The 15,224-nt window shown below is 41.5% G+C and overlaps 1 protein-coding gene across 1 annotated transcript; it reads left to right on the plus strand.

Moving 5' to 3' along the window:
- The first annotated feature begins 34 nt into the window (after positions 1-34).
- On the plus strand, positions 35-14,785 carry GPALPP1 (GPALPP motifs containing 1). Its single transcript, NM_001006270.1, is given in 8 exon segments — positions 35-149; positions 2,764-2,908; positions 4,166-4,264; positions 8,270-8,375; positions 10,836-10,970; positions 11,199-11,363; positions 11,913-12,011; positions 13,788-14,785. Coding segments are annotated over 8 exon segments (1,053 nt in total). The 5' UTR covers positions 35-64; the 3' UTR covers positions 14,007-14,785.
- The last annotated feature ends 439 nt before the right edge of the window (positions 14,786-15,224 follow it).

The following is a 15,224-nucleotide window of genomic DNA, read 5'->3' on the forward strand; positions in this document are numbered from 1 at the left end:
CCGGGGTTAAGCCCGCCCAGGCCGGCGCCGCTCTGACGTCACCGGCGCGGCCCCGCCCCTCACCATGGCGCGCGAGCTGATCGGCCCCGCGCTGCCGCCCGGCTTCCCGCGCCGCGCCGAGGAGGACCCGGATGAGGAGTTGGGGCAGGGTGAGGCGCCGCGCTGAGGGGAGGGGGCGGCACCGCCCGCGCGGGGCGTGGGGAGGGCAGGGGCTGCGTGGGGCCGTCCTGCTGTGCCCAACCAGTAAATAACATTTACCAGGAGGGAGAGTCGGAGCAGCAGTATAAAGAACCAGGCTCTTTATATGTCTGCTGAATTCCGTGGTCTGCTTTATGGCACAGCCCAGAGAATAGTGGGAAGGAACGGGGTAGAAAGCATTGGTGTTGGTCAGCGTGTCAGTGGGGCCAGCCTCCTCCTCACACAGCACTGGTTTCCCTTGCTCTTTGTGGCTCACAAAGCCATTTCTCAGCTTGCATCCGTTTGCTCCCTTTGCAAGACCACATCTTCTTGAGTCTTTATGGCTATTTATTATTCATCTGTCGGTTCTCTCTTACCTTGAGCTTTGGAGGCTAGGCTGGCTTGTTTTCTTTTTGTGTTTGTCATAGAATCCTAAAATCACTTGAGTTGGAAGGGGCCTTTAAAGGCCACCTAGTCCGACTCCCCTGCAGTGAATGGGGACACCTACAGCTCGATCAGGTGCTCAGCCTTGCCTTGAATGTCTCTAGGGAGGGGGCATCCACCACATCTCTGGGCAACTTGCTCTAATGCCTTACCACCCATACTGTAAAAAAACATCTTCCTTGTATCCAATCTAAATCTCCTCTCTTTTTAGTTTGAAACCATTTTCCCTTGTCCTATCACAACAGACTCCGCTAAGGAGTCTGTCCCCTTCTTTTTTACAGCCCCCTTTAGATGCTGAAAGGTCGCTCTCAGGTCTTCTCAGAGCCTTCTGTTTTTCATGCTGAACAGCCTCAGCTCTCTCAGCCTGTCCTCATAGGAGAAGCACTCCATCACTCAGATCACTTTTGTGGCCCTCTTCTGGACTCACTCCAGTGGGTTCACATCTCTCCTCTGCTGAGGACTCCACATCTGGACGCAGTACTGGTGAGGCCTCACCAGTGCAGAGCAGAGGGGCAGGATCACCTCTCTTGCCCTGCTGGCCAAGCTGTGTTTGATGCAGCCCAGGATACAGTTGGCTTTCTGGGCTGTGAGGGCACATTGTTGGCTCGTGTCCAGCTTCCCATCCACCACTACCCCAGGTCCTTTTTGGCAGGGCTGCACTCTACCCTTACATCCCTTAGCTTGACCTGATAGTGGGGTGCCACTGCCCAGGTGCAAGACCTTGCACCTGACTTTGTTGAACCTCTTGAGGTTCTCTTGGACCCACTGCTCAAGCCTGTTGAGGACTCTGAATGTCATTCTGTCCCTCCAGCGTGTCAACTGCACCACACAGCTTGGTGACACCTGGAAACTTGCTGAGGGTTCTCTCAATAAGAGCACTGGTCCCAGTACTGACCCCTGAGAGACACCGCTCATCACTGATCTCCAGCCAGACATTGAGACATTGGCCACCACTCTGGGTACAGAATTGCCACCAGATTGTCACCCATTGAGCAGTTTTGTTTGTTTTGTTAGTTTGTTGTTGTTGTTTGGTTTGTTTTTCCTTCTTAGCAATGACGTGTATTTATATGTCCTGGTTAAGGTCCATCCCAGCCAATCAGAAAACAAAGTAGCAGATCTATCTGGATGCATCATAACTGGGGAACTGTCCTGGCTCTGTGTCTTTTGCTAAAGACAGATAAAAGCTTTGTAAAGCTCACCTGAAGGTCTCAATTTCTGCCTTGCTTTTTGTCAGCTAACAGTGGAATATCAATCTGCATCAGGTATTACCTTGTGCCATCAAAAAGAAAAATCTTAGTTAAAAATGTAATGTTCTGTTACCCTCCTTTTCGGTGGTTTTATTGCACCTGATCTTTTCATTCAATCCTTGACTATTCATATAGTTAACAGTGCCTTTTACCAACCAAACAGCTTTTTCTCCTGTCAGTCTCAGCTTCAGTGTTTCAAAAATCAAGAGGAGGAATGGTGTGTACATTGCAGAGTTAAACCACCAGCGTGGTCACATCTCCATGGTAGGTTGGTGCTGTGCAGAACTGTGCTGGCCCTGTGTGGGCTGCCCTGGGTCTGGGAAGCCTCTGAGAGTACCTGTATCAAGCCTCTTGTCTGGAGGGCATTTGTTATGAGAGTCAGACCAATATACATGTACAGTATGCAAGCAAGAGCTGTGCATGCTGGAGATAGCTGCTGGAGACAGCTGTTAGCAGCATTAGTGCCTGAACCTCTGCTTAGCTGAAATGTCCTCCTCCTTACTCCAGAGTACAAAGTTCTGTCTGGAGCATGAGAGCCCCATCCTCAGCCTTCTGTCACATGTCTTCCAGCCTGAGGCATCCCCATTTCAGCAGCGTGCTGAGCTCTGTGCCTGCTGTTCATGCATCATCAAACTGGGAATAACCTCCAGGGAGACAGGTGTTTGAGGAGTGCCAGGACAGATAGTACTCATTTGAAATTTGTGGATGCCCCATCCCTGGAGGCATTCAAGGCCAGGCTGGATGTGGCTCTGGGCAGCCTGGTCTGGTGGTTGGTAACCCTGCACATAGCAGGGGGGTTGAAACTCAATGATCATTGTGGTCCTTTTCAACCCCAGGCCATTCTATGATTCTATGAAATGTTTAACCAATATCCCCTGTAACTCTGGGTGCTCAGTTGCAGGACCAGCATTGCCCCCAGACTACAGAAGCAGCAGCAGCTCAGAAGCTCCTGACAGTGACGACGACTCTGAATCTCTTCCTCTGCCTAGGGACACAGGTGGAGATTCTGGAGAGGATTCAGAAGGAGCTTCACAGCCCAAGTGAGTCTGTTCTCAGGTTGTGTCTTTACGTTGTTGCAGAAATTACAACTGAAGTGTGTTTGAATATAATGTGAGAAACAACATTAGATAAACGAAAAGGTAAACTCTACTTAAAACTTGGTGATGTATTTTCCATATTTGTAGGACCACAGAATCACAGAATGGTTGGATTGGAAGGAACCTCAAAGCCCATCCAGTTCCAACCCCCTGTCATGGGCAGTGCCATCCAGCAGCTCAGGCTGCCCAGGGCCCCATCCAGCCTGGCCTTCAGCAGCTCCAGGGATGGGGCACCCACAGCTTCTCTGGGCAGCTGTGCCAGTGCCTCACCACCCCTTGAGTAAAATCTCTCTTAACATCTAACCTAAATCTCCCCTCTTTTATTTTAAAACCATTCCCACAGTCATTGAGAAAGGTCAACTCACCTGTCTGACTCCTTAGGGTAGAACTAAGCATTTTAGGGAAATTTGATCTGTGTATTTTCGTGTATGAGTTTCGTTTTGCAATTTAAGCAATAAATCCCTTAATTTGATGAGGGGAGACTTCTTATAATCCACGTGAGTTATTTGGTAGTTTGACCCCGTTTCTAGCATACTGTCTCATTTGATCATAAGAACTGTGTATGGGTATGAATTTCTGTATTCGGTTAAACCAACTAGAATAAAGATGGTTCAGTAAATAGCAGAAGCTTGCACGTATTCCCCTTCTGTCTGGTTAATCACTCACAATTGCTGTGCTGAGAACTTGGCGTTTCTGTTTGGCCTTGTGTAAGAGACTTGAAGAGTGTTGTGCTGCCTTTGAGTGCTGGGGTAGATATTACTCCCTTTTCTCCTGTTGTCTCACTCAACAGCTTTTCAGTTCGGTTGAACTTGACTGTGGAAACGAGTCAAAATGCAGACAGCTGCATACGAACGCAGAAAGAACTGTGCTGAATTTAAAACTACTTTGTAAATAGAAATATGATTTTAACGCTATATTACCCTTCTTTCTCCTGTGAAAGCACTCCTCATGTTTTTGTTGGGGGCTTTTTTTTTTGCTTAAATGTCAAAGCAGTTTTGAAGCAAAGCTTACGCTCCCTAATTTTTAATTGCTTCAAATTATTTTGGCTCCTTTTGCACTGTTTCCGTGGTAACAGCAGGCTATTTAGTACACAAGACTGTCTGAAATCATTTCATGTTTTATTTTTTCCTTTTTTTTTTTCATGTAGATAATTGCTCCGCATGTCAAGGTAATTATTAACTGAAATCTTTATTTTTGCAGGAAGCCAAGAAGAATTCAGGAAAACGATGATGACGACGATGGCTTTTTTGGGCCTGCTCTTCCTCCTGGATTTAAAAAAGAGGATGATTCCCCAGAGAGGTAGTTAAAATGGAATCATATTCAGGCTCTTTTTCTTAAAACGTAATTATTTTAGATACAATATTGTGTCCCTGTTAAAGAACACTCGAGTTGCTCATTTCAGATACAGGTGATTAGAATCGCTTCCTCCCCGTTTTTGAGAATGAAAGCAGCATTCTCTTGAAACAGAACTCACGGCCCTGCTGGTGCTGTTTGGAAAGCTGGAGAGAAGAAGAAACAGTGTGAATTGTCTGATTTATACTTTGAATGTCGCATTTCTTCCATTTCCTATCATGGGTCTTGGATCAGTGCAGGAAAAAGTAATTGATGCTGCAGGGACCCCTACTTGTGTGGCTCATTCTTGGGCTGGGAAGGAGTAGGGCAGTTACCTCTTGTGTGCTGTAAAACAATGCAGATGATTGTAACTGTCTCTTGCAAATGCACCAAGGATTATATTTTAGCCTTTCTAGGTAGGAAACGTATCTGAATGGTGTAGGTTTCTAGAAAGTAGGTTGTCATGTCTAACCAAATAAGCATTATTTATAGCCTCTTTCAGGAAGCTTTCTGTTTGATTGCAGGTAATTACAAAATACCTAAAAAAGAAAACTGTTTATGGGTGGTCCATGCAGAATTTAACTGTGTCTCACAGCCTCCTAGTTTTGCATCAATCTATGCACTTCCTTCTGTCATTTGAAATAGCCCGTACTGAAATCAGCACTTCCAAGGAGGCATTTACTGATGAAAGGTACCATTAGAGTCCCTTGATCACTGTTATCTTCCTCAGAGCAATGGAGAGCTGATAGATAAAATAAATCAATAGCTACCTGTCAGGTATGGGTGTTCAGTGCTAGGGAGGTGACTCAATTTGTTCTCAAGCTGTGTACAGTGTACTGTCTGCAAGCAGTTTTCAAAATTGAATTTTCTGTAGTTTGGATACATTTTTATGGTGCTTGGCAGCAGTTCAGGAAACCTGAATGTATCAACCTACGGTGATTTGGAAGTAACCTTTTCACGTCTTTTTTGGCCATATTTGCTGTAATTGACAAACTCACTTGTGATTACAAGGTGTCATGCTCAGCAGGCTCGTTTGGAGCTTTCAAAGCAGCAAGAGGAACTACTCTCTTACCTTTCACATACGCAGAATGTGTTCTCATGTTATAAAATGTAGGTAGCTACTAAAAGATATTGTGATTTCTTGTAAAGCCTCACAAAGAAATCCTTGTTGCATTTAATATCAGCTGAGGTAAACTTCCTGCTTTCTTGATTTTTTTTTCTTTGCATGAATACTCACGTTGTAAAGGGTTATGTCAAAGTGTGCAAAGGACAAGAGGAAAAATGAAGAGGTAGCTTGTAATTTGAAGGTGAGAGAGATAACACAGGTGCTCACTCATCTTGTATGCTCAAGACTTCTGTATGCTTACACATAATTTCTTTTTCTGTTAAGCAGTTCACTTCCAAACTAGTGGATAGCTTGCATTCAATTCACAGAATCATTGAATGGATTGAAAAGGACCATCATGATCATCTAGTTTCAACCCCCTTGCTATGTGCAGGGTCACCAACCACCAGACCAGGCTGCCCAGAGCCGCATCCAGCCTGGCCTTGAATGCCTCCAGGGGTGGGAATTCAGAGGGAAGAGTCTGCTCTTCCTAACTCTTTTTATCCAAGCTCATCACGCGCCAGCTCCTCACACACAGATTGAGCAGAGCTGTTGGCACCAGCCCATTTCCATGAATAGGTGGGCAAGGTGCAATGTGTAGGACGAGCCTTGTCTGTCTTCCACCCCCGTACACCTGGCTGTCTGCTTGTGCTGACACACGGAGGAGCGTGAGCTGTGCAGGGTGTAGACACAGCGCTGCTGTCTGCCCCTGCATTGTCCCTTGGAGTGAGTGGATTGCCAGCTGCCAACTTAGACCTGAATAACTGAAGCAAATACAAAAGTACGTGTTTCAATGTATAGATATACTGTTTCTTAGCTCCCCCTGACTTACTCATTCTTTTAGAAAAGCTTTTATTCCATTGTATCTTTTCCAGACTTGTCAAAACAAATATTCATAATTAAGAGCAGCCTGTGTGGGAAGTTGCAGCTCTTTAAAAATTGTTTGAATCATTTCAGCCTAAAAAAACATATATGAACAGATTTCCTTCAACTTCAGAATTGATATTGCTGCTTATCAACATTAGACAGAGGTACAGTACTTGTAAAGCTTCCAGAAGAATCCGTGCATCTAGATAAAGAGTGAAGGTTATCTTAATGGTTTCCTGTTTTTTAAAGTATTTAGGACAATACTGACATGCCCATCTGCTTGCTGGCTTTAGCAAGGACTCAAACCCAACAGCACTGAAGTGTTCTTTGCCATATATGAAATCTTGTGTTATTAAGTGAAATTCTTGGTAAGTTAGTATATTTCTTCTGGAGCAGTGTACTTAAGTACCAGAGTTCCTAACAGCAGAAAAAAATACATTAAAGAGTTGGTATTAGATCTGCCTCACTGCTCAGAGTGTGTTTGGCCATCCAGGAAGCTGTCAAGGCTCGTGTCAGCTCTGTGCTGCTGTGGAAAGACCTGAGCAACAGAGTTATTTATGTGGAAAAAAGCAGAGAAACAGGCAGCGGGGGAGGGACGAGTTGGGAACCATTTGTCTATTCCTTGGAAGAGCCTTTGAGCTGTGACAGAAGCAAGGCAAAGTACTTGAGATCTGCTCCTTCTCACAAGTGGCAGTGATACAGCCCACAGCAGAGACGTTTCTGTATATTTCAGTAGGAATCTTTTATAGTTTGTTTATCTCCCTTTCCCCTCCAAATAAAGTTAACTGCGTACTAAAATAAAAGATTCTTTTGGCTGCATCTGCGCGGGTTTAACTTCAGTCTCTTTATACTGGGATCCTAAAACCCGGTCTTAACAAGCAAGCAGTCAGAAAGGAAGAGAGAAAAATAAAAGCTGTTTCTTCTTTACAGCAGCTAGGTGGGGATGGAACTTCAGATTCAACCCAGACCTCTTGCCTGGGTTTGAAATCCTCACCAGTGCCTTTGCCATGGCCCGAGCTCACATTTATTGCTTGTGGCTGCCTGGCTGCGGCTGCCTTTCCGGCAGGATTTTCTGCTTTTTATTTCCCCTCCTCAAACCCGATAATAACATCACTACAGCAGGGCTGTGCTGATTAGATTACACTCGAGTTAGTAGACCGTAATTAGAATAATTCGATTCACGTTGCGTTACTTTTGATTGCTGAAAATCTCTGAGACTGGAGGTCATCATAAATCAAGTCTCTGTCTGATAGACTGGGAGGATACTTCACTGGGATATTTCTTCAGGTGATAATTGTTGGCTTTTTTATTAGCCCTGAGGAAGATGGTGGTGATTATTAAAAGAGGAGCTTGTCTACTGAGGTCTTTTCAGCACTGCAGGCACAGTTTGTAGTATACTTTGAACTGTTTTCACCACTGAGAATAAATTCTCACCTTTCTGTGTTCCTGGAGACAATTGAATTATCGTACTGCTTGCTGAGTCTCAAAAAACACATCGGTGAAGTTACAGGGGATTACAAAACCTTTCTTCTCCTCTCTTCTTCCTCCAAGGGAAAACAAACTTGAATTAGCACACTGCTCTTATTTTTATGTTTTAAAGAGCTCCGAAACTGTAGCGTGAGACGAGGATGAGCAAAATCAGCTTTGTTGCTGGAGAAAGAGGTAGTGTAAATTGGTATACATGGCCTCCCACCTCTCATTACTTTTGAATGTGGTGAAAGAAGCTAGGGAAGCAGAGTGGATCTCTGACTGGATAAGAACAGAGTCAGACTGTTCTTATGCTTTATTCCTGTAGTTCCCACATAGGAGACATACTTGCCATCGGAAGGGGGAGGAATTATAGAATTACACTTTGTTTTCATTTTTAAGTTAATCTCCTCGTTATTTCTTCAGCAAGCGATAGGATGTCCATTTAATGTACTGTCCACAATGGTTCCTTTTTAAAATTCCTCTTTCCAACCAAAAAAAATAATAGTAAAATTGTTTCTTTTCCACTCGAGGCCCATCATAGGTCCTGCGTTACCGCCTGGCTTTAGGAAATCTGCACAGGACACTGAGAGTAACACATCTTCAATAGGACCATCTGCTTCATCACAATTCACCCAGGTTGGTGAGCTCAAGAGTCTTTTGTTTGAGTACAAGCTATCCAAAATGCTTAAACAAGCAGGAGCCTGAAGAACTCTACCAGACATACTTTTCTGCATGACAGTTTAATTTTAAACCAGAAGGTGTCTGCATCGAATACTGAAACAGAAGTAAGCCTAAAAAAGAAACGGGCTGGTCTGGTTTGTTGTGATTTTACTGTTAGACTGATGGTGTGCTGAATGCAAGTGCTGTAGGCATCCTAAATTGTAGTCACAGTAATTCTCCTTGATTTTTTCCCATTCTTTATTTCAGTGGAATGTGTCCTTCACCAGTGAACATCATAGCAAAGTTCAGATCATAGAATCATAGAATGGCCTGGGGTTGAAAAGGACCACAATGATCATTGAGTTTCAATCCCCCTCCTACATGCAGGGTTGCCAACCACCAGACCAGGCTGCCCAGAGCCACATCCAGCCTGGCCTTGAATGCCTGCAGGGATGGGGCATCCACAGCCTCCTTGGGCAACCTGTTCTAGTTTGTCACCACCCTCTGTGGGAAAGTTATTGAAAACATTAAGACCTGATAGAATGAAAATGTTTGCCTATAATTTAAGGTTTTATTCTTTTGTTGTTTTAGGTGAGGGCAAGAGGGAAGGGCTTAATATTTCCCATACCTTCACCTCCTTAAGATGCTTACTAGTGGAGATGTTAAATACATTTATCCAAAGGAAACTCACAACCTTCTTGGGTAGGATGCTCTCAGACATCCAAAATGGCACTGGGTAGCAGTATTTAGGTGATTCAATTGCTATCGTGCTGTAATAAAGTAAATACTAATTTCTTGTGAAAATTAACTCATTTCCACTGTTATTCTGCTTTTTATTTTTCTAGAATATTTAAGTTTTCTTTAAGTTTAACTCCCCAGACACTACAGGACATGTGAGCCAAGGAAGGACTGAGCCAACAGCTGCTTTGAAGCTTCGCTTTTTGATTAGTATTTGCGATGTATGTCATTCTCCGACCTCCTACAGTGAGAGTCGTCACAGTCTATCATGAAGAATGATTGTCTGACATTTTTTAGATACACATCATCTTATAACTGCAAATAACGATTAAGCAATTTACCATAATGACAAATCTCTTGAGGCAGGGATGTCAAAACTGGTCTGTTCATACGTCTTACAAACAAACCAAAAAAGCCTTCTTTCTCCCGAACAGATCTTCTATCATCAGCTTGTCAGGTAGAAGTTAGTTTATTTTGTTGGGTTTTTTTTTCTTTTTGAACATATTCTTTTTTTTTTATTTAACCTTTGCAAATGATGACTAATTTTTTGTTGTTGTTCTGATCTTGTTTTGCTATTTTTTTTATTTCAATACACCTTTACAGCCAGTTTATTCCCTGCTGACTCTTCACTTTATATCAATTTCCTCTCCAAACATGGGGGCAGTTGATTTAAATTGCATCTCGTTTGAGGCAGATGGTAATGGAGTGAATTGAACGTAAGACATGAGGAAGGAAATGAGACACGCTTCCTCAATTAAAGCCCAGCATGGAGTGTCTTTCATCCTCAACCACTTTACAATGCAATTTATTATGAAAGCTGTATATTTTTGCATTTTTTTTTATTTGTGCCCAAGAAGAGGGCTTTGTTATATTAGCTTAGTTTCTCAAGATAGTTATTCTTTTTCTCCACCAGATCCTTATTTAGAAAATAAAAGAGAGAATGCAGTCCCCTTAATTCCCTAGAGCAGTATTGCAGTGGTCACTAGTGAAAATTTGACCATGTAAATACTTTGGGGCACAATTCTAAGAGAAATTGGTGTTACCTACTTTAATTGTTTGTGTTTATAAATGACCAGTTATTTCTCAGCATCCTCTGCCTTTCTCTATTTGATGCTACCGGTCACACAGCCATTTAAATTTGACAATCCTCTTCTTGCACCTTGTAGCCCACAGCTCACTGTGCCTCTCATACACTGCTGTGTCTCTTGCTACCTGCCAGCTTGCCTCCTGCACTGCTCTGCAGTCCCAGGGACTACATGGCTGCATGCAGAGCAGCATGAAGTGGCACTACATTGTTGTGTATTGCCACTGTGTTTACCGGTGTTTTTGTCTCACACAAGGAGTGAGATTTTGGGAGACATGGATGTTAAGTATCCATATATCCACACCCTGGAGGTGTTCAAGGAATGTTTGGACATTGTGTTGAGGGACATGGGTTAGTGAGAACTATTGGTGATGGATGGATGGTTGGACTGGGTGATCCTGTGGGTCTTTTCCAACCGTGGTGATTCTGTGATTCTATGATTCATATTCACATGCTTGAGGAGGTCTCATACAGATTTGTTAACTAAGATTTCGTTATTGGATAGGCAGGTTCATCGGGCTCTCCTAGATAAAATCATTCCAATCCTATAAATCTGAAGTGTTTTTTTCAGGGTCTTAACATTATGATTGAGAGCAATGTTTTATTTTTGGAAGGCAACAGATAGTAGCGAGGAAGAAGACAACATTATAGGCCCAATGCCCGCAAAAGGACCAGTGGAGTCTGATGTGACTCAAGAATTTGAACGCAGAGCTCAGAGAATGAAGGAGAAACTTACCTCAGCAGACAGTGTAAGTTGGATTTTTTCACTTCTGATTTTTGGCTGCTGGTGTGTATTTGTGTTTTTCTTCCTGTTTGCAAAGACACTGTGCTCCACAGTTCTGCTCGTGATGCCAAAATGGTTGTCGCTGTTAATACAAAGAAAAAGAAATGATGGTTTCTGTTGGAAGCTCAGAGATTCAGATTGTTTTGGTTTGGTTGTCTGCTTGTGTTTTCTTCACCTACGTTCTTTTGTGAAGGATGAACCCAAGCAAGTTACAAGGGAATCGTGGATGACAGAACTTCCACCTGAGCTGAAAAGCTTTGGATTTGGCCCAAGAACATTCAAGAGAAGAGCTGAAGACAAATCGGGTGATAGGTCTGTGTGGACAGATACTCCAGCTGACAGAGAGAGAAAAGCCAAGGTGAGCATTTATTCACTTGTACATGTATTTTTATATATAAAATATATATTATTGTTATGTATATACACGTATGTGTATGAAAAATGTATTCATATTCATATAAATATGAATAAGTGTTTACATCTGTGTAATGTTTTAATATTTGCATATACACATACACACACATACTGCCCTCAGATATATATACAGGTAGTGTTCACGTTTGTTGTTGGTATTTTGTGAAAACAAATCTGAGCTCCTCAGTTGAAAATATCTTTTCATTTTTTTCTCCCTGTTATCAAAACTCATTAATTGAGTCTTAAAGTTAAAACAGAGGAAATAACCATTTTGGTATTCATTTGCTCTCTCTCTTGTCTGCAGTAGTCAGTTACTCTGTGTCAGCTCATTGAATTTCCAATTAGCGTGTCCACTTTCTTCCTCTGTCAAGCTGAGCAAAAAATATCTGGTGGCCTCTGCCCTTCAGATTTAATTAAAGTAAATATAGATTTCTTTTCTTCATACTTCAGACATTCTGATAACTGCAGTGTGTAATTTGTTTCCACTCGTCAGGAAAGAGAAGAGGCAAAGAAGTCAACCAGTAAGGATAATGAAGAAATGGTATTATCTGGGAGAGACAAGAGACTTGTTGAGCAGGTGACTTCTTATAATGTAAGTGCAGTAGCATAATACTTCCCTTTGTGCATTTTCTTCAGTTCTTCACTTTTTTTGTTCTCACTGCTAGTACTGCTGGTTTCCATGGTGATACCACTATATTCTTCCCCTTTAGGCCCCAGACCTACTGTTTAAGTCATTAGAATATTTGCCATTGATTTCAACAAGAGCAGGATTGTGTCCTTAAGTTGCTGCAGACAATGTGACAGAATAGCATTTTGTGTGTATTGTCCCGGTGCAAGGCTGTATTTTACTTAAATTATCCTTGGATCTGGACTTGGTTGATGCTTGATTCAAATATTAGCTTACTTCACTGAATTACCAATATCCCAAGAAGAAAAAGAAAACAGTAAAGAGTTCAGATTGTAGGACAAAATACGCATTAACCCAAAAGAAGCTTCATGGGCAGATAAATGCTATAATCAGCTGCCTCACTGCCTCATTATAACAGCATTATTACGTGAAGTTTTTCTCAACCTGTACAGAAGCAATTAATTTTCACAGGCAGATGTTGATTACTGAAAACTTGATCTCCATGTCAAATTCACTTGTCTGGCTGCCAGCCCTGTTCACCAGAGGATATGGAGGCTTGCCTGCCTTACAGCTGCTCTTTCCTTTTCTTCCCTGATTTATGGCCTGAAGTCTGTAGGAAGGCAGTCAGGTCTCTTGAGAGTATAATTAACTTGAGAATGGCAGCCTTGGCTTATGTTACAAGATTGGAGTTTATCTGGCACTTTTAATAATTTATTTGTGGTTCATTAAACACATGTCTCTCTTAACTTACAGGCTTGCAAATCCAGAACTATTAGCATACTGTCTTTGACCCAATGATACTTAAGGGCCTGTGCCTGCTAGGGATATTCTAAAATTGTCTCTTCTGTCATTACAATGATAGTAGAGTAACTTCTGTGTAAAAGCTTGAGTTTTGTTCTGTACCATTGCAGAACAAAACACAGAAATACCTTCATTGTTTCTAACATTAATGGAGTTCTCTCTAAAAACTGCAGAATGAATGTCATTTAAGAGCAGTTTCTTGCACTGGGGTTTGGTTCGGGTGGGGTTTTTCTTTGAGCTCTGTCTGTGTTGGTTTGTTTCATAACAAAGGTTTTTGCTCTTTTTTTTTTTCTTACTCCATTATTTTTATCAAAGACACTTTCCTAAAACAAAAGCTTTAGTTCTTAAAATAGTTTCTTAGTGTTAGTTAGCCAGTGCTGGTACCGTATACATTTTCTGGTGCAGTTCTGTCAACATTGATGTAGTTACACCATAGGTAAGTACTGTCCATCTTCTGTTTTCCATAAGAATCCTTTCTTATGTCACATATGAATTATTACTGTGTGTGAGGAAGTAAAGGGCAATGGGAAATGAACCTTCTGAGTACAGATTGTGTGTTCCAAAACCAGATGTTTAGAGAAAGTGTACAAGAAACAGGACGTATATTTTAGGATCTTTTTCTTGTTTTGTTGTCTCTCTTTCTGCTGCTCATGGCAGAACATCTTATATGTTTCTTTTGCATTTATCTTGTGGAGAATTGAGAACGTTATGGGTATTTTTAACATCAGTGACAGTGAATTATGTGTATTTTACTTTGCATAGACGAGAGTATATGTGCTTTCTTCACAGTGCATGCTAAATTTAACATTCTGTTTTCCAGTTCATAAGGTTTCTTTTTTTTTCTTTCTCATTCCTGACCAGTCTCTCCATTTGGATTTTCAGTGCACTGTTAATATGTTGTAGTACTTTCTTCCCTCCTCTTTCTTCCCACTTGTACAGGAGTCAAAGAGATCAGAGTCTCTCATGGACATACATCAGAAAAAGCTGAAGAGCAAAGCATCTGAGGAAAAGAACAAACCTCAGGAGAGAAGGCCGTTTGACCGAGAGCAGGATCTCAAAGTCAATCGATTTGATGAAGCACAGAAGAAAGCCTTGATAAGAAAATCCAGGGATCTGAATTCTAAATTTGAGCACAGTAAAGGCAATATGTTTTTATAAGGTAAAAGCTTGAAGCTTTTTTGAAGTCAATTCAGATTTGAATACTTAATTTTTTAAGTATTTTTTTTTCTGTAAATATTTGTACGCAAAATAAATATCCTGATGTTTAACTAGTTTTACTTGCCTGTAAATACTTTGCTATGAAGGGTCATCTGTAGTAAAACTAAGGTGGCTGGGGAAAGTGCTAGTATTAAGAAAAAGAAAGAAAGAAGGAGACTACAGAAAATGTGAGCTTGCTCAGGCTTTTTAGGTTGCATTTTGTTGAGGTTTTTTTTTTTTTTTTTGCCAGCATAAAGATAATTAATTAAAATATTACTTTAAGGTGTTTAAAAATTTATCTGGCAGTGGAATCAGCAGTTTCCTCCTTTCTTTTACCATTCTTAAGGTATAACTCGCTGAGCCTGACCTGAACTTTGTGCAAAAATCCCCTTTATGCTTGTGGTGGGGCGAGATATTGCTTGATAAGCTTTGTGCTGGGAAGTATAAACAAAAATGGCACCATTCATATCCACACAGTATTTGTATTTTGGAGACTGTGTGTTTGTGTCATTGCCAGTTATACACTGGTATAATTTCTGTATTGTAGCAGAAAGAGTTAGCAATAGTAGAAGCAGCAATAAAGCCTCAAGATTTGCAGGTTTAATTATAAAAAGATGGTATAAAAGAAGAGAAAATCTAATTGAAGTTTCAATTTGCAGAGCTTAGCATCAGAAAATCCATCTCTTTTAAGCAAATACAATGTGAAAATTAAACCAGAATAAAACTTATTTTGTCAGTTACTTTGCAGAGCAGAACAGTTCTTTGGTATCAAAAAGGAAATAAATACGACATTTAAAAAAGTCTACATCCGTGCTTAGAATTCTTCAGCTCTTACATGTGTGAATGTGTGGCAGCTAAAATGAGTTGTGTTGAAAATAGACTTGTTCTGTAGTCTTTTTCTTCCTCTCAAGTTATGTTCAGGATCTTTTTTTAAGGAGATACATAAACATGAACAGAACTTTATGCACAAGACCTGGGCTCCTTGAAGTGTGGCACATTTTGCATATTAAACATCATGTGGTTCAGTGTAATTTGGAAAAAAGGCTACTACAACATCTGTGTGAGCAAAGCAGTGACCCAACAAGTCACACAAACTAGCGGCCAAAAACCTGGTCTTGTAAGTCTCCCTAGGTTTTCATCTTTCAATTTGTTTCCTTCCTTGTTTGTTTGATCAAAAGG

This window comes from Gallus gallus, chromosome 1, assembly GCF_016699485.2.
Source record: "Gallus gallus isolate bGalGal1 chromosome 1, bGalGal1.mat.broiler.GRCg7b, whole genome shotgun sequence".
Lineage (NCBI taxonomy): Eukaryota > Metazoa > Chordata > Aves > Galliformes > Phasianidae > Gallus > Gallus gallus.